The sequence below is a fragment of the Sus scrofa genome, chromosome 11 (genome assembly GCF_000003025.6).
Source record: "Sus scrofa isolate TJ Tabasco breed Duroc chromosome 11, Sscrofa11.1, whole genome shotgun sequence".
Classification (NCBI taxonomy): Eukaryota; Metazoa; Chordata; class Mammalia; order Artiodactyla; family Suidae; genus Sus; species Sus scrofa.
Window position 1 is genome coordinate 67673684 of NC_010453.5, and position 26449 is coordinate 67700132.

Below are 26449 nucleotides of genomic sequence, written 5' to 3' on the forward strand. Positions count from 1 at the left end.
TACTCCAATCCCACAGGAAGACTCTAGAAAGTACTACTCTGAGATGAGCTATCCTTTGGAAAGACAAAAATGCATTTCTGAGCTTTGCCAGGAGGCTGGATCACCTGCAAGGTGAAAGCAGCTTCACACCCTGAGGATATTTTATATACACCAGGATCAGGGTTTCAGAAACATTATTATTGTTACGAGCCTACTGTTGCAGTCTAGGCTGACCTAGAATCACCTTCAATCAAGAGAGTGATGGATTTCAACCTGGGCAGCCTAGTTATAGTCAACCTACTTTACCGTAAAAGAAGACACAGGATTGTTCAAGTTTATGTTTTATGTTCCACAGAGAACATAACACATAAATGTTTCAACATAATCTGTCACCTGCATCAGGAGGACCTCATAGAAAGTCGGGAAATATGCCACTGGCTAAGTCGTTCCTTTTTTTTTTTAAAACTTTTTAGGGCCTCACCTGCCACATATGGAAGTTTCCTGGCTAGGGATTAAATCAGAGCTATAGCTGCCAGCCTATGCCACAGCCACAGCAATGCCAGATCCGAGCCATGTCTGCAACCTACACCACAGCTCACGGCAATGCTGGATCCTTAACCCACTGAGCGAGGCCAGGGATCAAACCCGCATCCTCGTGGATACTAGTCAGGCTTGTTATTGCTGAGCCACGACGGGAATTCCGTGGCTACATTCTTAATGTTTAAGCAGTCCCTGGATACTTAGTATACATTCTCTGCTTTGATGGTCACAGCCTTGCCTGTTCAGAAGGATTAAAGGATTACGCCCAAGTCACGCAGCTAAAAGATGATGAGTGCATTTCTAGCATGAGTCTGATTCTAATAACCAGTCTCCACGCAACATGAAAAACTGCTTCTTGAGATGCATCTTACAAATAAGGAGATTAATTCTATGCTCAAGTTTTTTTTTCCCAAATATACTCTACTCTGATAATAATCTTTCCTGCACCATTAAACCATTCATGTTTGTAAACTGTTTCTTCAATTCCAGTTTTTTATCACTTTGGCTACTGAGCATCGTGCATCAGGATTTCTAACCCTATTTTGAGAAACTTCTAGATGTGACTCTTCTAGCTGCAGGAGAAAGAGCAGGACAGTGAGTCCATGATCTGTTCTAGCTTTTGATCTGGTAGGAATGACTTTGGCAGTCATTTCACCTTTCTCGACGGGCTTCTAGCACAAGCATTCCATTCCATAATGGAAGGTATCAAGTTCTTTTCAGTTTATTTTTTAAATTTTCATTCCTTTGGTCTTTTTGTCTTTTTAGGGCCACACCATGGCATATGGAGGTTCCCAGTCTGGGGCCCAATCAGAGCTGTAGCCCCCAGCCTACGCCACAGCCACAGCCAAGTGGAATCTGAGCTGCATCTGCCACCTGCACCACAGCTCACGGCAACGCCAGATCCTTAACCCACTAAGCAAGGCCAGGGATCGAACCCGAGTCCTCATGAATACTAGTCGGGTTCGTTAACCGCTGAGCCACGAAGGGAACTCCCTGTTCTTCTCAGTTTAAATACTCTGTGGATCCCAGAAAGATAGCCTGACTTTTCCCACACTGCATCAGCAGAAAAGCTCAACTTGAGTGCCGCCTTGACTGGCAGGAGTCCTAGATTCTTGCATCAAATCTTTGCCACGGCTCCTTGACCTGACTCCACCTAATTGTGAACTAGACTTTGGCACTTGGCATCTGCCTCTATATGGACTGAATCCTGCGCTGCTGTGGCTGAGACCCTCAACACCCCCTGAAAGGAGCTCGGGGTAGATCAGGAGGGAGGCTCTCTGTGCTCTGGGAAAACTGGTGGACCAGGTCTTCAGGTAGATATTGGCAGGAGAAGATTTTATGAGCCCAATTCTTGCCTCTCCTCCTATCTAGAAAAGCAATAAATCCTTCTCTGTGACATCTGCTCCTGTGACTAGTGGTGGCCTTCTGCACCATGCGTGCTTGACAGCACGGACCTCCCCCTTCACCAGAATCACCCACACACTGGCCTCCCCTGCCTCTTGGAGCAGTGTTTCAGAGCGATCTGAAATGCTGCCCCCCGGGGTAGCGTCCTCACTGCCCCAGATCAAACTTAACTCACAACTCTCGCGTTGTGCATTTGTTTTTAGTTGACGTAACTTTCTTCATTGTTTTTGCCACATAAATGTGGACGGAACTCTCTAGAGGATTTTTTTTTTAATTAAATAAACCCGAGGCGCTCCAACAAATGACTAAATACATGAAATATAAAAAAGGAACAGGGAGTTCCTGCCGTGGCTCAGCGGTAACAAACCTGACTGGTATCCATGAGGACACAGGTTCGATCCCTGGCCTTGCTCGATGGGTTAAGGATCCGGCATTGCTGTGAGCTGTGGTGTGGGTTGCAGACACAGCTCGGATCCCGCGTTGCTATGGCTGTGGCGTAGGGTGGCAGCTGCAGCTCTGATTCGACCCCTCGCCTGGGAACCTCCATATGCTGCGGTTACAGCCCTGAAGGTGGCGGTGGGGGGGGGGGGAAATAACAGGAAGAGAACGTTGAGGACATTTTCGGGAGCTGAGTACTAAGCAAGCACAGCTTGGTACATGCGAATGCCCTGGCCACGCCCCCAGAATGTTTCCTACAATGAAGACACCCAGACACGCGGTTTCACGTTACCTGCTGGTCAAACAAAGCCCAGAACATGGGGAGCGGGATATACAGGAACATCACGCGCGTGACCATCTTGATTTGACAGATGAGCCGCTCCTGCAGTCGGGGTGAGGGGGGGACAAGTCAGCCACCACTGGGGTCACTCACAGCCATCAGGCCATGTCATCTTCAGCACGGACACATGTGCATCTAGGGACAAGCTGGGAGATGACTCATTGTTCCAAGAACCTACCTCGGGTTTTTTTAGAAAACCAAACATTCCTAAGGTCTTTAAAACATGAGTGAAAACACCAGTTCAGGAGGTAAGTTACTTGAATTTAAATGCACATTCCACTAAATGTAAACCCCACCAGCACCGCTTAGCTCTTCCACCTTCAAACTAAAGTTCCATGACCGTTATGAGATAGAACTTCTGGTAGATCAGACTGCAAGATAATCTAGGAAAAGGTGATCTTGTTTCCAGATAAATTACATCCATTGTTTATCAAATTCTTTTCTTTTTTTTTTTTTTTTTTGTCTTTTTAGGGCCGCACCTGTGGCATATGGAGGTTCCCAGGCTAGGGGTCGAATCAGAGCTACAGCTGCTGGTCTATACCACAGCCACAGCAACGTGGGATCCGAGCTGTGTCTGCAACCTACACCACAGCTCACGGCAACGCCGGATCCTTAACCCACTGAGCAAGGGCAGGGATTGAACCCTCAACCTCATGGTTCCTAGTCGGATTCGTTTCTACTGCACCATAACGGGAACTCCTCAAATTCTTTTCAATAGAAACAAACACTCTCACATACAGTCTTATTTAAAATGCTGATAAAGTTTATGAAGCTACAGCTGATACTTCCATCCACGTAGCTTTAGTAGTATGAATTAGGGCTATCAGAGCAATAATTGTCACTTACGTCATATTTCTCCTTGGCCCAGTCCAGCCAGTGCTCCCTCTTGGGAAACTTCTTACTCCGATGCCTAAACCTATTTTTGATGGCAAACTGAAGCAAGGAAGAAAAGTCAAATTTCAAAAGAGAAACGACTACTTTATCAGTGAAACGCATTTCAACTAAACTCCCTTTAATGGAAGGTGTACGAGAGAAGCAAAATATAAAATTGTAGACACTAGTACCGTGAGGGTGCTGAAGGTGTAAGAGGCATTTATTTCTTTTTTTTCTTTTTGCCATTTCTTGGGCTGCTCCCACAGCATATGGAGGTTCCCAGGCTAGGGGTCCAATCAGAGCTGTAGCCGCCGGCCTACGCCAGAGCCACGGCAACGCGGGATCCGAGCCGATTCTGAGACCTACACCACAGCTCACGGCAACGCCGGATCCTTAACCCACTGAGCAAGGCCAGGGATCGAACCCGCAACCTCATGGGTCCTAGTCGGATTCATTAACCACTGCGCCATGATGGGAATTCCAAGAGGTATTTATTTCTAAGGTCTCACTAACGGCGAGTGTTTGAGCTGGGGTACAAAAAGTCATGCTGCTACCATTTTACTCTCCAAATCCTCCGGAGAGGAGTGCTCAGTAGAAATGTAACATGTGACACATCTGCAATGTAAGTTTCCTGGTAGCCATGAAACAGGTGAAATTCATTAAAACATATTTAATTTAACCCAACAAATCCCAAACAGGATCATAATAGGTAGTCAATATTAAAAAAACTAATGATGAATTTTACATTCTCTTTTTATACCAAGTCTTCAAAATCCAGGGTCTATTTCACGCTTATGCCACATTTCAATTTGGTTGCCACATTTTTATTAGAAATGTTTGATCTGTATTTGCAGTCCATAGCATTTTTGTCCATCTTTGAAAAACTCGAGTTATATACCTAAGTTGTTCCAAACATATTTAAAAGCTTTCCAATAACTGAATCGAGTATCCGTTTTTAAGAGAACCCACTGTGTATAAGACATTACATAATTTAAATGAATTTTAAGTGAAATCCAATTTAAAATTCTCTTCCCCAGTTGTACCTGCCACATTTCAAATGTTCAATCGTCACAAGTGAGCAGTGGCTACCATATTGAATAGAGAAGTTCTATACGTTATATATATATTATAGTCACGAAGGAGAGGGAGAACTCACTACGTAATTCTCAATGGAATTAGAAGAAAATAAAGGTTATAGTTAAATATAGATTAAAATATGCTAACAATGATCAGAAAAACAACCTTATCTACCACCACCCATTATAAAATTAGAGGCTTCCAAGTTTCCTTGTTAGTAAGAAGGATTTAGGAAAGCAAAAGGCAGGAGATCCTGCAAAGATGCAGCTGCAGGATGCGGCGATAGGGATGCCAGTTGGGGACCTGCATGTGACGTAAAGGCAATAACGCAAAGCTATGGGCTGACTTAGGATACTGGGAAATATTATTATTATTATTATTATTTTGCTTTTTAGGGCCACACTCATGGCATAGGGAAGTTTCCAGGCTAGGAGTCGAATCGGAGCTGCAGCTGCTAGCCTATACCACAGTCACAGCAACAGGAGATCTGAGCCACGTCTATGACTGATACCACAGGGCATGGCAACACCAGATCTGCAACCCACTGAGTGAGGCCAGGGATCAAACCCACATCCTCATGGATAGTAGTCTGATTCGTTTCCACTGTGCCACAATGGGAACCCCTGGGAATAGAAGTCTCATGACTAAGTAGCTTGAAGCTGTTCTTGTGGAGTTGAAACTAAGTCATCAGCTACTTGGGAAGGAAGGACTTGGAGAGGTCACTGGAACTGGATTTTTCCTTTCAGCCTGGAAGAAGCTTTTTGGTGGGAATGGATTTAACGTTAGCGGAAAGTTCAGGAGGAAAAGGGAAGAGCTGCAAGTTGAGAGAAAATTTTTTTTTTTTTGGCTACCCCTGTGGCATAAGGAAGCTCCTGGACTAGGGATGGAGCCTGTGCCATAGCAGTGACCCAAGCCAGAGCAGTGACAACCCTGGATTTTTAACTGCTAGGCCACCAGGGAACTCCAAGAGAATTTTTTTGATCCTCAGAGGACACGTTTATGTCACAAAGTAAAGTGCATATGTATAATTTAATGCAATAATGCCAGGAAAAGGGGACGGTAAGTGATTAAAACTATCTTAAGGCTGCTTTACATCTAAAAGATTACCCGCACTTCTAAAAAAAGAAGAGTGGCACATTTCTCCCTTATACAATGTAGATATGCCTAAAAAAGATTCCATATTTGGGAATAAAGTGATTTGACTCCATTATTTAGAGATTTCTACATGCAACATTTATTTCCTGCCTTTAAATGTGCTTGTAAAGACACATGCCACACAGGTGCCTAGGAAGAAACCACAATTCTGCATATTCCTGTATGGTTCTGAAAACAGAGATTTCTGACAGCTGCATAATATGACATAGATTTATTATAAGTTAAACACTGCTCTACTTTCAGCAGCTTGCTGGACTTCGATTTTTGTCACAAGTGTTTTTTCCTAAATATTACATTGATAATCTTTTTAAATTTTTTTTTAAAGTACAGCTGATTGGAGTTCCCGTCGTGGCGCAGTGGTTAACAGTCCGACTAGGAACCATGATGTTGCGAGTTTGATCCCCGGCCTTGCTCAGTGGGTTAAGGGTCCGGCGTTGCCGTGAGCTGTGGTGTAGGTCGCAGACGAGGCTCAGATCCCGAGTTGCTGTGGCTCTGGCGTAGGCCGGCGGCTACAGCTCTGATTGGACCCCTAGCCTGGGAACCTCCATATGCCGCAGGAGCAGCCCTAGAAAAGGCAAAAAGACAAAAAAAAAAAAAAAAAAAAAAAAAGTACAGATGATTAACAATGCTGTGCCAATTTCTTTTTTGTTGTAGAGAAAAGTGACTCAGTCATTTATATATGTGTGTGTGTATACATACATATATGTATACACATACACATCTTCTTCAGCAATATTTTCCATCATCGCCTATCCTAGGAAATTGGGTCTAGTTCCCTATGCTATACACTAGGACTTCGCTGTCTGTCCATTTGAAATGTCATAGTTTGCATCTACTAACCCCAAACTCCCCGTCCCTCCCAGTCCCTCCTCCCTCCCCTCTTGGCAACCACAAGTCTGTTCTCTATGTCTGTGAGTCTGTTTCTGTTTTGTAGATAGGTTCAATCGTGACATATTTTATTTTATTTTGCTTATTTATTACTTTGGCCACACCCATGCATATGGAAGTTCCTGGGTCAGGGATCAAATCTGACTCCAGATCCTTAACCCGCCACACCACAGTGGGAACTCCTGTGCCATATTTTAGATTCCACATTGAATATCTTCTTATATGAATCTGTATTCTTTTTTTTTTTTTTTTTTTTTTTGCTTTTTAGGGCCTCCCCTGTGGTATATGGAAGTTCCCAGGCTAGGGGTTGAATCAGAGCTGCAGCTGCCAGCCTACACCACAGCCACAGCAACACCAGATCCGAGCCACATTTGTAACCTACACCATAGCACATGGCAATGCCAGATCCTTAACCCACTAAGCAGGGCCAGGGATTGAACCCACATCCTCATGGATACTAGTCTAGTTCCTGAGCCACAATGGGAACTCAGTGCTTTTGATGCTATTTATTTTTAAAAGTTATTTTCTTAGCCATAGTTCCTAGAAGTAGATTACTGACACTTTCTTCCTTTTCTTTTTCTTTTTTGCTTTTCAGGGCCACAGGTGCAGCACATGGAAGTTCCAAAGCTAGGGGTTGAGTTGGAGCCACAGCCCAAACAACTCGGGATCTGAGCCACGTCTGCGACCCACACCACAGCCTGAGCAATGCTGGATCCTTAACCCACATCTAACCTGCATCCTCATGGATCCTCGTCGGGTTCATTGCCGATGAGCCACGATGGGAACTCCAGTTGCCCAACACTTTCTCCTGGCACTTTCCCCACCTCATGTTCCTGATTCGCACTAGGAACCCAGGCCTCTCCGTGTCTGCTTCACTGCTCCCCGACAAACATCAGACATAGTGTGTCATTTCGACAGGGGGAGAGTCCCTTTGGTTTGCTTGTCTTTCACCACGGATCTTATTTTATCAGTTTAGCAGCCATGTCCATCCCTCCCTTTTTGAGTTCTCTTCGTGTCCTCTTCCATTTGCTGAGTCTTATAAGAAAACATCAATTGGGAGTTCCCGTCGTGGCTCAGTGGTTAAGGAATCCAACTAGGAACCATGAGGTTGCAGGTTTGTTCCCTGGCCTTGCTTAGTGGGTTAAGGATCCGGCGTTGCCATGAGCTGTGGTGTGGGTTGCAGACGCAGCTTGGATCCCGCGTTGCTGTGGCTGTGGTGTAGGCCGGTGGCTACATCTCTGATTCGACCCCTAGCTTGGGAACCTCCATACGCCACGTGAGTGGCCCTAGAAATGGCAAAAAAGAAGACCAAAAAAAAAAAAAAAAAGAAAGAAAAAACGTCAATTTATCAAAATAGTAAAGAACACTCATAAAGCGTTTAAAGGAAAGTCAAAGTTTCATTAAATTTTAATTTATAGGAGACAGAAGGCCTGGGGTGACTAAACGTGACTGAGACAGAGGACAACTGAAATCCTTACCCCGATGCACTTGACGACTTTGGCCATGACATTACCCTGGGGCTTGAGCTTCTTGTACATTCTGCTGCCCATGACAAACACAACTGGGGAGGGCAAGAGAGATATGTTAACAGGTTGTTTGACAGAAAGCCTTGTGACCCAGAAGATGTGCTTTCACTGGAGTTACAACCTTGTTTTGGAAACACTGGGTTACTCAAAGAATACGGGTGCACTGCCCTCTCTCCCAGTTAGACAGTGCTTTTGAGTCTAATAATCACAGGAGCTCCTGAGTAATAGTGTGTTTCCATACACAAACACCGAAGCCCAGCTATCTCCTTCCCAGAACGTGGGGCAGCTCACGGACACTCGGGACAGTTATTGGAGCACAAGCTCTATCCCTCTTTCACAAAGCAGATTCATATATTATGCTACAAAGACATAGAACCCCGCTTTAATTTTCTGGTTGCAATGGCAAGAGAGTTTCTTCTTTTTTTTTTAATCTTCAGACAAAAACAGCAACTAATCTGTTAAAACTTACTTTCTTCTTTTTACAGCCCCACCTGTGGCATACAGAGGTTCCTAGGCTAGGGGTCAAATCAGAGCTGTAGCTGCCAGTCTACATCATAGCCACAACAATGCCAGATCCAAGGCACATCTGCAACCTACGCTATAGCCCATGGCAACGTCAGCTCCTTAACCCACTGAGCTGGGCCAGGGATCGAACCTGCATCATCATGGATACTAGTCAGATTCGTTTCCGCTGAGCCACAAGAGGAACTCCAGGATGGCAATTCTTTATAGTACTTACCATTACAATTTATTACATGAACTTTAAAAAATCGGGCACAACAATTAATGTGGGGGCCTGACCTGATCATAGGACTCATATTAATTCAACTGATCTCTACTCACTCAGAGATACAGCCATGAGAGCAGCAGGAACCCCAAATGCCAGTGGGTAGCAAGCCTGGGTACTGTGAATTCCACATTGTTGAACTGCAGAGAAATTATAAGATTAACATTCATTACGACAATGAGAATGCTTATCTAGTTTCCAGCTTTTTAACCCCCTAACTGATCATTACTTCTTGTTTTCACTTAATGTTCTAGACTTTTCTATTTGCCTTACTGATGTCATTGCCAGCTGAGCAAAACAGCTTTCTAGTAGAAGGAGCAGGAGACGGAGGCAGGTTCTAATCTTAACCGCTCAATACACGTCTGGTACCAGCAAAGCCAACATCGAGGGACGCCCTTATGTTCTGCAGACTTACTTAGCTGGAGATTAAAAGACCCGGATACCATGACTTGAAGCTATTGGGACTCAGTAAGTAAAACCAAAGAACCCTGGAAAATCACAACGGTGTGTTCCTCAAGTCATGCCAATCAGAAGATCATTAGTTGATCCAGGCAGGGCAGGGGGTCAACTAGCTTTTCCGTGAAGAGCCAGAGAGTGAATCTCTTAGGCTGTGGACCGGTCTCAAGTCTCCAGCCTCGCCTTTGCAGATGAAAGCAGCTGCATCCACAGGGTCTCGTCCAAATCTCTGAACTTGGCCTGTGGGCCAGACTCTCCCAACTCCTGACTGAAGATCTATTTGATCTCTGACATTCTAGCATCGCTAGGGGAAAAATGAAGACTCTGGAAGGCGCAACAGAAATTCCTGGACAGCCTTTCTCTGGGGTGCTGGGGCCTCATCTGAGCCGAAAGGGGTTTGACTTGGTCTTTCGCCAGCTGTTTCCCAATTCTGCAGAGAAAAGCCAAGGAGTAGAAAACTATAGGCGTGCAAATGTTTCCTCTCCACGGTTGTCCCAGGGATTCCTGCTAATAGCAAGGCAAAATAATTCCACCCCCCCCCCAATAAAGAACATAACTCTGTTAGCCAAATCCTTACTTGAACTGACTGGAGCAGCTTTCCAGTTTCCCCATTAACTAATAAGTTATACAAAACCTAGGTGACACGCTCATTTTCTATGAGAGCCATTGATTTCTTCTTAAAAATTACCCTGGGGGAGGTTAGGGGAGGTGAAGGGAGGTGAGGACACCTAACGTAAAAATAAAAGCTAGTATGTTTTTATACAAAGCCCACTGGAATGGGGCATAAGTGTTATCGTCAAACTACTACCCTAGGCAGAAATACAAACCCTCCCCACATTATCTTATTTCTTAATTTATTCCCACTTGAAGTGTGGACACCACGATATTGTTTTGATCTAATATATCCCCACATATTCCCTTCCACATGGGAAGTTCATAAACGCTCAGGGGAGTGCTAGCAAGCACTAAAAATCTGAGCGCTGCCGATAGCTGCTGCCTCCTCCTCTTTCTTGGGCCAGTTCTCTTAGAAATACCTGAGATGATAGGAAAGCAAAGAAACCCCTGCCGCTAATTTCTTCCTAAGTCACTGAATGTCACCGGGGAGTGAAGCTGGCAGGCAAACATGTCCACTACGACCCACCCAGTATGGGTTTCAGGCAGCCTCTCATCTTATCTCTTACCATATGCATAAGGACTTTGACAAGAATTTAGAAAAATGGGTTGCTGTGCTAAGGATGGACTAGATGCTTTGGCAGTCACTGGACAAGGGATTCAAAGATCAGAAAAGGAGACAGGCCTTGAAAGAAAAGCAGCTCGCCTTCTGGATTTCACTGTGTCCTCCAGGATGTATGCGAGAGCTGAAGCCAAAAGCAGGCAGACAAACAAGGGCTCAACCACTGCACCTGACTTCTCTTCACAATTGAAAAACAAGAAAAACCAAGGTCCACTTCAGATAGTTGTTACCTCTGAGCATGGGAGTGATGATAGTAGAAAGCAAACTTCCAGCATTAATGGCCAAATAAAAGATGGAAAAAAATCGGTTTCTTTGCTTTTCCTGTAATAAAAAGGATAAGGTGTGATGACTTTGGGTCTATAGCAACTGAGCAACTGTGGCTGATGGCCTGACTTGACGTCTAGCTTAGTTCTGGGCGGTGTCTTATTTTCATGTGTATTCGAACAGCCTCCGAGGGAGAACACACTTTGTGTTGGTGCAGTTTGATTCCTGGGGCTTCACAAGCACTTACGTGGTTTCTCTGGAGACACTTGCTCTTACCTGGCCCTCTTCAAACTGATCGCCCCCAAAGGCCGACACACAGGGCTTTATCCCGCCAGTACCCAGAGCAATCAGGGCCAGGCCGATCATGGACAGCGCCCTAGGGAAAGAGGGGAGTGTTGCTCAAATGTGAGGTCCTTAGAAGCAGGAGCCTCCTTCCCAAATTTCCCTACGAGGACCGTGCACAGTGGTAAACACAGAGGAGGGATTCAACCCGTGTGAGAAGATAACTCACAGCAATGCAGTCTTGCCAGTTGAATGAAACTTGAACTCAAGGGCCTTCAAGGGCATAGCTTTATCTAATAATTTACCATCTAGAAAATTTAAAGCAATGGCTTGAATCTTGAACAAAGATTGATGTATGGAGTTCTTTCATAGCCTTATCATTTTTAGCAAAAGAATGGGTAAGAGAGATTTTAAGCACTGTCTCTGGTACAATCATAACAGACTCATGATAGTCATTAAAAAACATCAGAAAATATGATTTAATTGCAAAGCAGAATAACAGGTTATGCAGTAGGATGGTACTCGTTTGTGAAGTATGGAAGACTAGAAAAAAGTAGAGCGGAGTTCCCGTGGTGGCGCAGTGGTTAACGAATCCGACTAGGAACCATGAGGTTGCGGGTTCGATCCCTGCCCTTGCTCAGTGGGTTAACCATCTGGTGTTGCTATGAGTTGTGGTGTAGGTCGCAGACACGGCTCGGATCCCGAGTTGCTGTGGCTCTGGCGTAGGCTGGTGGCTATGGCTCCGATTAGACCCCTAGCCTGGGAACCTCCATACGCCGCAAGAGCGGCCCAAGAAAGAAAAAAGAAAAAGTAGAGCAAAAGGTTTAACATTATAACTTTTTAATAAAAAGATTATTTATAATCATAAAAGGGATTATAGATTACTTTTAAAATTTACTTTAGTATTTTCCAAGTTAACTGTGTTTTCCTCCTGATTTGAAAAAAAAAATCACTCATAGAATTTACCAACCATCATTTTATAGTTTTGTTAGTTTACAGTAGGTTGCTACAAACTTCGGGTTTTATGAGTGTGTATTCCATATCTTCTTGGTTGCTAATACTGCTTAAAAGTGCTAAAAAATAGCTTATGAAACAGACAAAGTCAGGGAAGACACTTTATGCAGAATTAATACTTTAAAAAATCATGCCTAGGAGGTCTCACTGTGGTGCAACAGGATCAGTGGTGTCTCTGCAGCTCTGGGATGTAGGTTCAATCCCTGGCCAGACACAGCAGGTTACAGATCCAGCTTTGCTGCAGCTGTGGCATAGGTTGCAACTGTGGCTCGGATCTGATCCCTGGCCCCTGAAGTCCATATGCCAAAGGACAGCCAAAAAGAAAACAAAAAGTGCTACAGTCTTAAAAAAAAAAAAAAAAAAACATTCCCATCTTCCTGGATTAACTGGCTGAAGCACCTCTGTCATCTTCTTTGCCTCTTAATACAACTTGTGTTTGGCGGTGTTACTCTAAGTACTTTAAATAAAGGACAACAAAAACACGGCCAATTGAGTATTCTATGCCATGCATTCATTGTAGGCATGTTTCAGTACTAACCTCATGAAATAAAAAATAAATCGTTAAGCTTTCTTGAGTACCTATCACTTGCCAGGCAGAATTCCAAGTTCTCTACCCGGATTAATGCACGACAGTCCTACGTGAGGCGGTACTATTACAGACGAGGACACCCGGGCAGAAGGTTGAGAAATTTGCTGAAGAGCACACAACTAGTAGGAGGCACAGCCAGAATGTGAACCTGCACAGCCTGGCTCCAAAGTCCGCGTTCATAATCGATATTGTGGATTAGAATATTGAGGCAAAGAGTAGATAAGCTGGCCCAGGTCTTCCAGCTCCTCTTTGGGATCCGGATCCTGGAAGTCTGAGCTGTAGACTGTCCTTGCACCCACTTCCCTCCAGCACAGCTCCCTGAGGGCACCCGGCGGATCTAGTCTGGACGCCAATCTAACAGACCAGAAGCCCGGAGATTGCAAATACTAATTTGAATTTCAGTGACATTTTCCCATTTTCCCATGAGATGATGTACTCACGGATCAAGGAGCCAAAGCAGAGTTTTGAACCAGAAACAAAGTAAGTCTTTATAACTTGTCGGCTTGGTCAGACTTGTCGGCTTGGCCAGACTGCTTCCCTTAACCCCACAGGGAAGCAGTCGTCAATAGCGCTTCTCATCAAGAGCGCAGAACACAGGGCTGGCACAAGTATTTATGAAACGGAGGTACTGAAGGCTGAGCAGACATGTGGTACAAGGCAGAAAACCAAAGGTACAGAGTCTGGAGGAAACCTGGTGCAATGGGCGATAATGTCCCCCGGGGGAGATGAAGATGGATACAGAGCTCGTGCCCTGACCATGCCTCCTGGGAGTGTCCCCAAGACACCAAGCCTTCGAGTGAGCCACGCCTCCGGACAACTGTTAGGACAGTGACTTACTGAAGACCCAGCTGCGAGTCCTCTACACCGATGAGGGAGGAAAGGCCTCCTTACGCTCAGAGTGAAGTTCAAGGACAAAGATTAAAAAGTAAGCACCGAAGGGCGGGAGGGATAAATGAGGAGTTTGGGGTTAGCAGATGCAAACTGCTACATAGAAAACAGATAAACAGGAAGGCCCTACTGTATAGCAAGGGAACTATATATTCAGTATCTTGTAATGGACCGTAACAAAAAAGAACATAGCAAAATACACACACACACACACACACATGCACGCACACGCATGCATACACACATGTATGTATAGCTGAATCACTGTGGCACACCAGATACTAACACAGCATTGTAAATCAACTTTCACTTCCACAAAAAATTTTTTTAAAAGGAGACGAGAGCAGCAAACAAGCAACGAGTGGGGAGACGGGGTGGGGCTGCAGTGAACATCAACTCACACGTGCACAGACATGCTGTTGGGGGTTCCGTTGTGGTCGAAGTCTGTGAGGTCATTGATGGAGCTCACGGCCATGACCACCTGTCCAATGGTGTAGACGATGGACAACGACACAATTGTCCTGCATCGAGAGAGGCCAAGAGAATCTTCGTTACCTGCACGAGCGCCGCCCACCTTTCCTGCGTCCACCTTTCCTGAGCCCGCTCGTGACAGTCCTTGTTTCTCAAACCGAGTCAATCTGATAACCCTTAGAGAGGCAGCCTGCTGAAGAATTAGCTCCCCCGCATGTAAGTACGCAGTGAAATTTTGGCGGGGTGGGGCGGGGGGGGGCAGGCCAGGGTTGGGGGAGGTCTGTTTTCTCTTTGAACGATTTGAAAGGCTGTGTCTCCTGTTACCTCCCTACTGAAATGAGTACCTGTATCCTTAAACAGTCAGAGGTACTTATCTTGCGACTGATAACAATACTTGGGCAGGACGGGTCCATTGCTTATTTCTGAATTATATGGAGTTATTTTGAGACAGTCACCGAACAGTCCTGCCTCCGCCCATGTCAGGCATTTGGCCTGGAAGAGTCCTTCCTTCCTAGGAAACTTCCCAATGACCCCCCACCCCCACGGAGAGCACTCTTGGTGCTCTTCCCGCAGTCCTGGGGGCGAGGCCCTGTGCCCCTCCAGCAGTCTGAGCCTTTCAGCAGCTGGGGTGTTTCTAGAGGGCTTCTTTGTTCTCCAGGCCCTTAACTCCTGATGCGTCATTAACAACAGATGGGGAGTTCCCTCTGTGGCTCAGCCGTTAACGAACCCAACTAGGATCCATGAGAAAGCAAGTTTGATCCCTGGCCTCACTCCGTGGGTTAAGGATCCAGTGTTGCCATGAGCTGGGGTGTAGGTTGCAGAGGCAGCTTGGATCTGGCGTTGCTGTGGCCGAGGTGCAAGTTAGCAGCTGTAGCTTTGATTCGACCCCTAGCCTGGGAGCTTCCATAGGCCATGAGTGCAGCCCTAAAACAAAACAGAACAAAACAGACGATGTCACTTGTTACTATTTCGAGATAAGACAAGATGCTGTAAGTGTTTGGAGGAGGAAGAACTCCCCCCCCCCGTGCTACCTGCATTCCTCCTGCTGACGGCCAGGCGCCACTCTGAGCTCCGGCGGTATCAGTAGGAGCAAGGACAGGCATCCTCTCCTGTGCCTTAACTCTCTGGTCCCAAGTCCCCCCTCCCGCATCCCAGAGCTTATCATTACTTAGTGGGCTGCTTGTTAACAAAGAAGCTGCCATGACTCACTTGAACTTCCCCAGCCAGGAGTCGGCGATGAGGGCTCCTAGAATGGGCGTCAGGTAGCACAGAGCCACAAAGGTGTGGTAGATGGCAGTGGACAGATTGTCATTCCAGCCGATGAAAAGCCGGAAGTACAGGATCAGGAGTGCTTTCAGCCGCAGGTGGGTGAGGGGGGAGAGGGCGACAGTTAGCAGGGGCCACGGTGACACTGGCTCCTCACGGCCCCGGGGGAAGTGTCAGAAAGAGTTACCTCTCATTCCATAGTAGGAAAACCTTTCACAGAACTCGTTGACCACGATGAAGAAGATGCTCAAGGGATAACCGAAGCAGCTCTGACAAAGAGAAACGGGCTGGGGTCAAAACAAGCTCCTCCCGGGTCCATACCCGCCAACGAGGCCGAGGGCGAAGGGCACGGAGAGCGGCTAATGCAGATTTAGTAACTTCCCAGCGACCCTCCAGAGGTGGGACGGAGAAGTTAACAAATGTTTATTTCCTTACCCTCCACGTGGAGACAGCAATGCAACAAAGCTTTTATTGTTTCGTTGTTTTATTGTTAGTCTGAGAAGGGCTATACACGCAGTGTGGAGAGTGTGGATTCGGTTCCAGACACCGAAGTAAAGCAAAAACATTGCAAGAAAAAAAGTCGCATGAGGAGTTTCCACTGTGGCTCAGTGGAAACAAACCTGACTGGTGTCCGTGAGGATGCGGGTTTGATCTCTGCCTTGCTCAGTGGGTTAAGGATCTGGCGTTGCCATGAGCTGTGATACAGGTCGCAGGTGCGGCTCAGATCCCGAGTGGCTGTGGCTGTGGCTGTGGTGTATGTAGGTCAGCAGCTGCAGCTGATTCGACCCCTAGCCCAGGAACTTCCATATGCAAAATAAATAAATAAATAAAAACAAACAAAAAAAATTCACACATGAACTTTTGGGTTCCTCAGTCCAAATAAAAGTTTTGTTTATATTGTAGTCGGTTTAGTGTACAATAGCTTTAAGTCGTAAAAAAACCAATGTACCTACCGTAACTAAAAAGTGCTTTATTGCTAAAAAACAAACAAACAAACAAAAAAAAGCTATCACCTGACAACACAGGGTTGCCTCAAACCTTCAATTTGGAAAAAAATCCAAGATCTGGGAAGCACAGTAAAACGAAGCTTGGCCCTACGCAGCATCTCCTAAAGAGAATAAATGTCACAGAGCGTCTCAGGAAGAGCCCTCGCCCAGGGGACGCGCGTGAGATGGGAGTCGCGTGAGATGCATTTTTTAAGCAAATGAAGCAGCGCTGTTAACAGGAGCAAAGCCAACTGTAAAGCTCCCATCATGAAGCTACGTGAAGGAAAAAGCTCACTCACCTGTGGCACGGACATTCCTGAAAGAGAAACAAAACGCCGCCGTTAATGTGGAGCAAGGAAATCGCTTTTTGCTGAGTCTAAGCGCAGACCCCTGACACTGCCCGGCAGTCGGAGGGAGGCTCCAGCCTGTCCCAGCCCAGTCCCGGGCCAGGCCTCTTATCCCAGCGGGGCTGGCACTGAACTTTTTAATTAGCTGCTTGGGCATTTTGGGTGTAGTCAGAACTGAGAAGCCGGGCTCAGAGAATCTGCCCAAATCATTTCCTCCTTAAAAGACTTCAAAGGCTGCCCATGGCCCGCAGGATAAAATCTGAACTTTAGGAATGGCCTTTACTGTCTCTCAAGGTCAGAGGGGTTTGGTGAGGGTCAATAACAGAAGCAGAAAACCCTTAAGGGTGCCTAACACCCAGCAAGGATGCCACCTCCAGTCCGGGTTCCTGGGCCGCCTTTCTCCCAGCACCACCCCCAACCCCCGCCCTCTGCACCCGGGGCCCTGGGACACCCACGCTCTGTTTCTTGGACACACAGTGCACACACCTGGAGCCCTCAACACAAGACAGCAACTCCTATGCCAGGAACGGTCCCTTTAACCTGTCCCTTCCCTTCCGGGGGCCCACCCCCCACCTCCCTATGTTAGCAGAGGGCAATATCCAGTGTTTCTACTGCGGCCTCAGCGCTGGTGGAAGAACCACGTGGTCTCCATCCCACGTGGCCCCCAACCCACGTGGCCCCCATCACCACGTGGTCTCCATCTCACATCCCCAGGTCTTCACCAGGACCCACCTTCTAGCAGCGATTTATCAGAAGAATGGATGAGAAGAGCAAGAAGAAAATGGGTGGGAATCCAAGTGAGTTGGTTGAAACCAGGTGCCTCTGACCAGCTTCTAAGTCTTAGGCACACCCTTTGTGCCCTCTGTCCCAGCCCCTGCTCTTCTCCCTCTGATTTTTTTTTTTTTTTTTTTTTTTTTTTTTGGCTGCACTTGCAGCTTGAGGAAGTTCCCAGGGCTAGGGGTCAAATTGGAGCTATAACTGCTGGTCTACGCCACAGCCACAGCCACACCAGATATGAGCTGCATCTGTGACCTACACCACAGCTCACAGCAACGCTGGACCCTTAACCCAGTGAGTGAGGCCAGGGATTGAACCCGATCCTCATGGATACTAGTTGGGTTCTTTACCCGCTGAGCCACGACAGGAACTCCTCGTCTGAGTCTTAACATCTCCGCTCCCTGTCCCAATGCCATCTACCAGGGTCTGTCACAGGCTAGTTCACGTGGCCCTTTCCATGGGGGACACTCCCTCCCCCTTCTCCTCCTGGCCCCATTGACCACAGCCTAGAACTCTTTGTGGTCAAGACTCCCAGAGTTGGAGACGGGATTAAGATGGTGGAATAGAAGGACTGGAGCTCAACTTCTCTCCTAAAAACAACAAAATTCACGACTAAAGACTGAGCAATCTCCACCCAAATGGACCGGAAACCCATACCCTACTCCAGAAGGAAAAGAGGAGGCCACATCCACAGGTAGGAGGGGTGATTTCGTGATATAAACAACCCCATACCTCCCGGGTGGGAAGCTCCACAGACTGAAAACTAACTGGCTCACAGAGACTCACCTACAGGGAGTGAGAGTTCTGAGCCCCACATCAAACCCTCACATGCTGGGATCTGTCACTGGGAGAAAGAGCCCCTGGAGCATCTGGCATTGAAGGCCAGCGGGGCTTGTGCGCAGGAGCTCCACGGGACTGGGGGAAATGGAGACCCCATTCTTAAAAGGCACACACAGACTTTCACGTGCACTGGGTCCCAGGGCAGAGCGAGGTCTCCACAGGAACCTAGGTCAAACCTGACTGCAGTTCTTGGAGGACATCATGGGAAAACAGGGGTGGATGTGTCTTGTTGTGAGGGAAGGACTTGAAGGCAAAGCTCTCGGGAATATTCATCAGCATGCCTTTCTCTGGAGGTGGCCATTTTGGGAAAATCTGGCCCCACCCATCAGTCAGTGCTGAGAAGCCCCAGGGCAAACAACAATCCAGGTGGGATCACAGCCCCACCCCTCAGTAAACAGGCTGCCTAAAGAGCCTCAGGCACACAGCAGCCCCTAATCCCATCCAGAGACTAAGCCCCACCCACCAGAGGGATTAGAATAGGCTCCACCTACCAATGGGCAGGCATCAGCCCCTCCCATCAGGAAGCCTACAGCAAGCCCCCCATACCAACTTCAGCCACAAGGGGGGCAGACACCAGAAGTAAGAGAGGCTACAACTCTATTATCCATAAAAAGGTCACCACACCAAAAACCTATCAAAATGAAAAGACAGAGAACTATCAGATGAGGGAGAAAGGAAAAACCCCAGAAAATCAGCTAAGCAATGAGGAGATTCTCAGCCTCCAGGAAAAAGACTTTAGATTGTTGATGCTGAAGATGATGCAAGACATTGGAAATAAACTGGAGGCAAAGATGGATAACTTACAGGAAACACTGAGCAAAGAGATACAAGATATAAAACTTAAGCAAGAAGAGATGCAAAATACAATAACTGAAATAAAAAACTCACTAGAAGCAGCTAACAGCAGAATACAGGAGGCAGAAGAACGAATAAGCGAGGTGGAGGACAGATTAGAAGAAATTACAGACGCAGAACAGACAAGAGAAAAAAGATTAAAAAAAATGAAGAGAGTCTCAGGGAACTCTGGGACAATGTTAAATGCACCAACATCTGTATTATAGGGGTGCCAGAAGGAGAAGAGAGAGAGAAGGGGACAAAAAAAATATTCCAAGAGATAATAGCCAAAAATTTCCCTCACATGGGAAAGGAACCACTCACTCAAATCCAGGAGGCACAACGAGTACCATATAAAATAAACCCAAGGAGGAACACACCGAGACACATAATAATCAAACTGACCAAAATTAAAGACAAAGAGAAAATCTTGAAAGCAGCTAGGGAAAAGAAACAAGTAACATACAAGGAAACCCCAATAAGGTTATCAGCAGATTTTTCAGCAGAAACTCTGCAGGCCAGAAGGGAGTGGCATGATATACTTAACGTGATAAAAGGAAAAAACCTCCAACCAAGATTACTCTACCCAGCAAGGCTTTCAGATTTGAAGGAGAAATCAAAACCTTCACAGATAAGCGAAAGCTGAGAGAATTCAGCAACACTAAACCAGCCTTACAGCAAATACTAAAGGAACTTCTCTAGGCAGAAAAGAAAAGACAGCAACAGGAAACAAAAATTCCACAACTGACAAGGCTCACCAGTAAAGGTGTATATACAGTAAAGATACAAAATCATCCATGCACAATTATACCATCAAAATCAGAAATCATGAGAAGAGGTGGGTACAAATGCGGGACACCGGAGATGAACTTGCAATTAAGAGAACAACAACTTAAAACAATCTCATATACATATAGACTCTTACATCAAAACTTCAGAATAACTGCAAACCAAAAATCTACAATTGATACACAAACAAGGAATCTCTGGAGAAGAAATATATCTCATAGTAAATAAGTGCATAATCCACCATGAAGGGGGTCATTTGACATCGTTCTTGGAATGCTGAAGTCTTCTTAGATCTGATTCTGATTTCCTCTCCATCAAAGAACTTATGATAATTATAATTAAATAACGCCACTGTACAATTAAATAATACAGTTCTACAATTGTATTATTAATAACCATTTCTCTCCAAGGTACAATGTAAGGTCTATAATGTCTTGTTTATCACGTCACCTAGAATGGTGTAATGCCTTTATTAAAGAATCAATGAGATGGAACAAATTGTGAGGACATATTTATATAGTTACACTGTTTTTTAACCAACTTAGACATTTTATATTTTACTTATTTTCAGAGGGTGTATTATTTTTGTTATGCTTACCAGTTGTTATTCTTTTACTATGCTATATAAAATATTTAATGGTATATAAGGCTTTCTTCTTTATAAATTTTAGTTGCATAATATAACAACTTAATATAATGCTAATTTTTAAAGAAAAAATGAAATGTAATAGATAAAACTAAGTAGTAAAGATGAAAGCCATAAGATTGGGATAAAGTATAGAATAAATTTCCTATTAGTCTCAGCATATTTTCCATTCCACTTCTCCAGTGGGAGTCAATCTGTTTCTTAAGATCCATGTTATAATAATCTCTGTGAATGTAATTGTGTGTAAATGTATGTATTTTATTCTGTAAAAAAAAGACTCCCAGAGTTAAGGATCAGTGCCCCAGAGCAATGCTTCTCAAACTGGACTGTGATTCAGGACCACCCCCAAGAACCGGGAGAGCGGGTTTCTGGACCCCTCTCCCACAGCTGCTGATTCCACAGGCCTGGAGTGGCCCCTGGAGCTTATAGTCCCACCAAGTTCCACGGGGACGTCAGCGCTGCTGGCCCAGGTAACCATGATCAGAGACCCACATATAGGCTGTGAGGTCCACCTGCCAGACTCATCTACGTAAGTAGGTTTTGTCACCGCCCTGGCCCCAGGCATCACAGAGACCCTCCTGGGCCCACTGTCCAGGGCAGGCACTGACCCAGAACCTCTTACACCTTCCCCACCCTGGGCCCTTCCTCTTGGACCCACCGCCTTGCATTTTCATCACGCCCTGGGCCCCCACCCACGGGAAACCAAAGGGCAACTCTGCCCGAGGAGCTGGCTCTTGTCCAGGCCTCCTCTCGTCTTGGGGGCAGGGCCTGCAGTCACTTCCGGCTGTGGGTATCTGCGTCCCCCTCCCCCCAGCTCAGCCCGGCCCAGGCCTCACGCCAGACAGTCCCCCACTTCTGCCCACTTAAGAGCCGTGATGCTGTTTTCATCCTTGACTTCAGTGGAGACAGAGAAATTCTGGAAGGAGATTCTTCATCACTCATAGACTGGTTTTGGCCCCAGTGAGGCTCCCCCGTGGGAAGAGGCTGCTCTCAGAGGCAACACATGAAGAAGGGGGGTGCAGGGTCAGAGGCGTAACGGGGTCTCAGTCCTGTTACTGACCCTGTGACCCTGGGCGAGGCCACCTTCCCTCTGGACAGCCCGCCTAGCAATGCCAACACCTTCCAGGATCCCCGTAAGAGTTCCCAGCCCAGGGCTCCATGCACCCTTCAGAGGATGTGCTGCTGCCTGAGCTTTTCACAGGGTGGAGATTCAGTGTTTGCTGCATGAATACATATTCCAAAGAACCAGCCACAAGGGTCATCAGGCACCATGTTCAGATCCTGGCTCTGCCACGCAATGGTCCCAGCGGCTCCTCCAGGCCACCACCCTCCTTCTCCGAGAGGCCAACCTGGTGGGTTTCATCAGCGAGCCCGTGTCTTTCCAGTGCCAACATGGTACGGCCGGTGGGGACCCCCAGCAGGAGGTCAGAGGTCAGGGTGTTCCTTTCCCTGGCACCTGCCCACTGGCCACCTGGACGGCTGAGCCCTCAAGCGCCAGTCGCTGCAACTCTGAGGTCAGCCTCTCTCCTTCCGGGTTCTGTCCCAGCTTTGTGCCACTTCTGCCAGGTGGTGACAGCAAGGCCACTGCTCCACGGACCTGCACCCTCACTATGGAGCCGGGCCCCCAGCCTCATCTACATGTCTCTCTGTAGGGAGTTGTGGCTCAGCAGAAACGAACCCGACCACTATCCACAAGGATGCCGGTTTGATCCGGCGCTCACTCAGTGGGCTAAGGATCTGGCGTTGCCATGAGCTGTGGTGTAGGTCACAGACAGATGTGATCTGGTGTGGCTGTGGCTGTGGCGTAGGCCACCAGCTGCAGCTCTGATTCGACCCCTAGCCTGGGAACTTCCAAATGCCACAGGTGGGGCCCTAAAAAAGCAAAAATAAATAAATAAATAAAATAAAATCTGTGATAAACGCCCCTATTTTGAGTCTGCCATCTGCTTCCTGATGGAACCACGACGGATACACAAGCCTCGTTTCATCACCAGACTGGGGGGAGGCCTACCAGGAACACGTTTTGGTAACGCTCTACTGGACGAGCCTGCTGGCAGTATTCAAAGCCTGTCTCCTTGCTCCATCAAGGACCCGCAGGACCATACGATGCTCTGCATGCTTAGACTTCAGATACTGTGGCCGTACCGCTGTCTCCCAAAGACTATACAGAGCAATGAATGTCTAAGCAGAAAGTAGAACCAGAATGAGGGCTCGAGCTGGTTCTTACCATGGGCCTTCTAGAGAAAAGCAGGAGGAGGTACGAAGATCCAGACTCGACAGAGCCAGCCTGGAGCGTTGGTGCAATCACTCCTTTCTCACATTTCTCAGAGAAAGAAAGACCTCTCTTGGCAAGGGTAGCACCTGTCTTTTATGTGTGTGTGTGTGCGTGTGTGTGAAATATTATTTAGCACCAATTATTTGCTAAATAATAATGCCAAAGGTTTTGTTTACTTCCAACATGAATAGGGCTACATAAAAGAGAACTGAGACCTTGTTACAACAAGTATCACACCCAGAACGACAGGATGGAAAATGAAATTCCTAAACTCACTCAAGTGAAAATCTGAGACTTCGCCAGTCATCGCCCAGGAAGCTTTTGATTTTTCTGAAAGCTGTGTGTTCCAAAGAACCTGTTTTATTGCTGCAGGGCAGAGGTTGCCAAGCTCTTCTTTGATAGAATTCAGAGCTGCTCACTGGATGGCACAATGCAGTCAGCATTTCTTATCTTCATACACCCGTGTCCACGGGCTTGCTGTCCGGGAAAGCTCCAGTGCGGTTGATGCTGAGCCTTAAGTCTGAACTTGAATTTCAACTGACACAAGACTGCTCTCTTTGGTACCACTGTGCCTGCGTTAGTATCCTGAGAGTTCGTCCAATTGGCATAGTTGAGTGGCCCGATGTCTCTAGCATCATTCATGGGACACTTGGATTTAACAGTAAAACAGCTTAGAATTCGTATAAGGCACATAGTAAACATGGAATCAAGGCTGGTCCTTATTGTTATTCTAAGCTGAGACGTGCTTTTGTCTTTCTTTTGTCTGAAGAACTTAATACACTAAGGGTAATTTGGAGAATCTGCGATTACTGACTTGTGGGCACGGTGGGAAAACCAAGAAAGAGGCACTATTGCTTCCCACTAGTTAATGGAAGCTCTCTGTTAAGGTGAATATTTCCTGCTATTTAACAAAGGACATTCCATACACACGCACACACACCTATACATAAGCACATATATATTTTTGACCACGCCCACGACATGCAGAAGTTCCCAGGCCAAGGACCGAACCCTCCCCGCAGCAGTGACAACATTGGATCCTTACCCTCTAGGCCACCAGGAAACTCCGCGTTCCATATGTTTTGAACTACTTAGGGATGGAAACCCTAACTAATGTTTTATTACCTAGAAACTAAGAACGCTCAGTAACACAGTGGCTGTCAAGAGTTTGTTTCTAGGACTCGGGCTTGGGATGGAGCGAATGAGGCATCTTTGCTGAATCGAATAGAGATGCTCGCACCTGCCAGCAGGGAGAAAGAACACTGCCCCCTAATCGCCGAGAGGGAAACGGAGGGAAAGGCGTAAGTACCGCATGAGGTCTCCCAGGGCTGATGTTTCTGAAGCCACAAGGCGTGAGAGACAGAAGAGTGGTCCCCGAAAGGTGTCCACGCCTTGATCCCCAGGGCTTGTGGATGTTACCCTTCAGGGCAATAGGGACTCTGAAGGAGTGATTCAGTAAAATCAAAACCTGAGGGGTTCCTACTGTGGTGGGATTAGCAGCATCTCTGCAGAGTCAGCATGCAGGTTTGACCCCCTGCCCTGCACAGTGGGTTAGAGGATCCAGTGTTGCCACAGCTGTGACCTAGGTCAAAACTGCGGCTAGGATCTGATTCCTGGCATAGGAACTCCATATGCCACAGGGTAGCCAAACAAGACGGGGGAGAAAACCCTTTGGGATGGGGCATTGATCCTGGATGGTCTGGGTGGCTCCAGAGCAATCAGAGGGGCTTGAGAAGAGTCAGAGGGGGAGATACGAAGTGGGAAGCAGAGGTTCGGGAGCGGCAGCAGTAGCTGGGAGGCCACCACGAGCAGAGGGACAAGGTGGCCTCTAGAAGCTGAAAGGACAAGGAAATGGACTCTCACCTCAAGCCTCCAGAAGGAAGCAGTCCTGCCAACACCTTGATTGTGGCCCAGGGAGACCCATGCCAGACCTCTGGCCTCCAGAACTGGAAGACCGTCATTCTGCGCTGTTTTAAGGCACTAAGTATGTGGGGATTTGTGACAGCAGCCGTAGGAGACTAATACCCATGGCTTTGCCTCAAGCTCTGTAAAGGCTGGTTTTATCACTATTTGCTATAGTAGTCACTATTTGATTTAAGACTCAAACTTCCGAGCAAGTTTTGTTGGCACAGTGCTCCCCCCTTTACTTTTGCTCCCAGGCCAGGAGTCGAATCGGAGCTGCAGCTGCCAACCTAAGCCACAGCCCCAGCAACGCAGGATCCGAGCCTTGTCTGCGACCTACACCACTGCTCACGGCAATGCCGGATCCCTGAGCCCCTGAGCGAGTCCAGGGATTGCACCCAAGTCCTCATGGATGCTAGTCGGGCTCGTTACCGCTGAGCCACAATGGGAACTTCCCACAATGCCCTTTTTATCCTTTTTTTTTTTTCCCCTAAGCTGCATGTTCTATCTGAGGGCTTGGGCGTCCCTTCGTGGCACCTGCCTTTTGAGAGGACCTGGCACAACGTGTACTTGCCTGGCTACCGTCTGCAGGTGCTGACCCCCCATGCTCCATCTCTGAAATGGGGGTGCTGCCTCATGGGGCTGCTGCAAGGACAAAGGGGGTCTAGGAGTGGTTTCATAAACCGGAAGGAAGACGAGTTTCCTCCATCATGTCCTTGAGGCACGTGAGTCACAACGTAGGTCACGTGAGACCCCAGACAATGAATGCAATGGTCCTCCCAGGATACACTTAGCCTCACTTTTTTAAACCCAAGCTGCTGTAGCTGGATCCTTAACCCACCACGTCACAGTGGGAACTCCAGCCTAGCCTCACTCTTAGCAGAGCTAGTTTCCGTGTTAAGGTGAGAGCTCCTCTCACGCTATTACCCCTGCATCTTGTGGGTGGAAGGACTTGAGACTTTGGAATCAGCTTGGAGACTTTCTTCCCGGCCATGAGGCGCCGGCCAAAGTACTCAACCACCGGGCCGTCATTCCTTCATCTAGGAATGCTGACACCTTCTTTGCAAGTTGGTTAGTAGGATCGAATCCATGTTAATAAAATGAGGTTCATATTTACTGCATCTCAGGGTGACATCTGGGTAATGTGGACGGATTTAAAATATGGACAGGAGTTTCCATCGTGGCTCACTGGTAATGAACTGACGAGTGTCCATGAGGATGCAGGTTCGATCCCTGGCCTTGCTCAGTGGGTTAAGGATCCGGCATTGCCGTGAGCTATAGCGTAGGTTGCAGATGCGGCTTGGATCCCCTGTTATTGTGGCTGTGGGATAGGCCGGCAGCTGCAGCTCCAATTTGCCTGGGAACTTCGATGTGCCGTGGGTGCGGCCCTAAAAAGACTAAATAAAATAAAATAAAATAAAATAAGATATGGACTGGAATTTGGTATGGGGAGCCCTGACGGGGTGAGAAGTGGCCCTTAAAGAAAAAGGTCATCCCTCCCCAGTTGCTTCACTGACCAAAAGCAGAAGGGCCTTATGACATCACCTGGGGAAACTAGGTCACGGGATGCAGCAGTCACGCG

General features: G+C 47.0%; 1 protein-coding gene across 1 annotated transcript in view; it reads right to left on the minus strand.

Moving 5' to 3' along the window:
• Positions 1-16774, minus strand: part of SLC15A1 (solute carrier family 15 member 1) — a gene marked incomplete at its 5' end in the record, with an annotated part of 37650 nt that extends 20876 nt beyond the window's left edge. Inside the window, 10 exon segments of the mRNA NM_214347.1 lie at positions 2654-2743; positions 3548-3634; positions 8173-8255; positions 9064-9147; positions 10928-11018; positions 11238-11337; positions 14136-14255; positions 15415-15556; positions 15659-15740; positions 16757-16774. Coding sequence (NP_999512.1) covers positions 2654-2743; positions 3548-3634; positions 8173-8255; positions 9064-9147; positions 10928-11018; positions 11238-11337; positions 14136-14255; positions 15415-15556; positions 15659-15740; positions 16757-16774 — 897 coding nt within the window.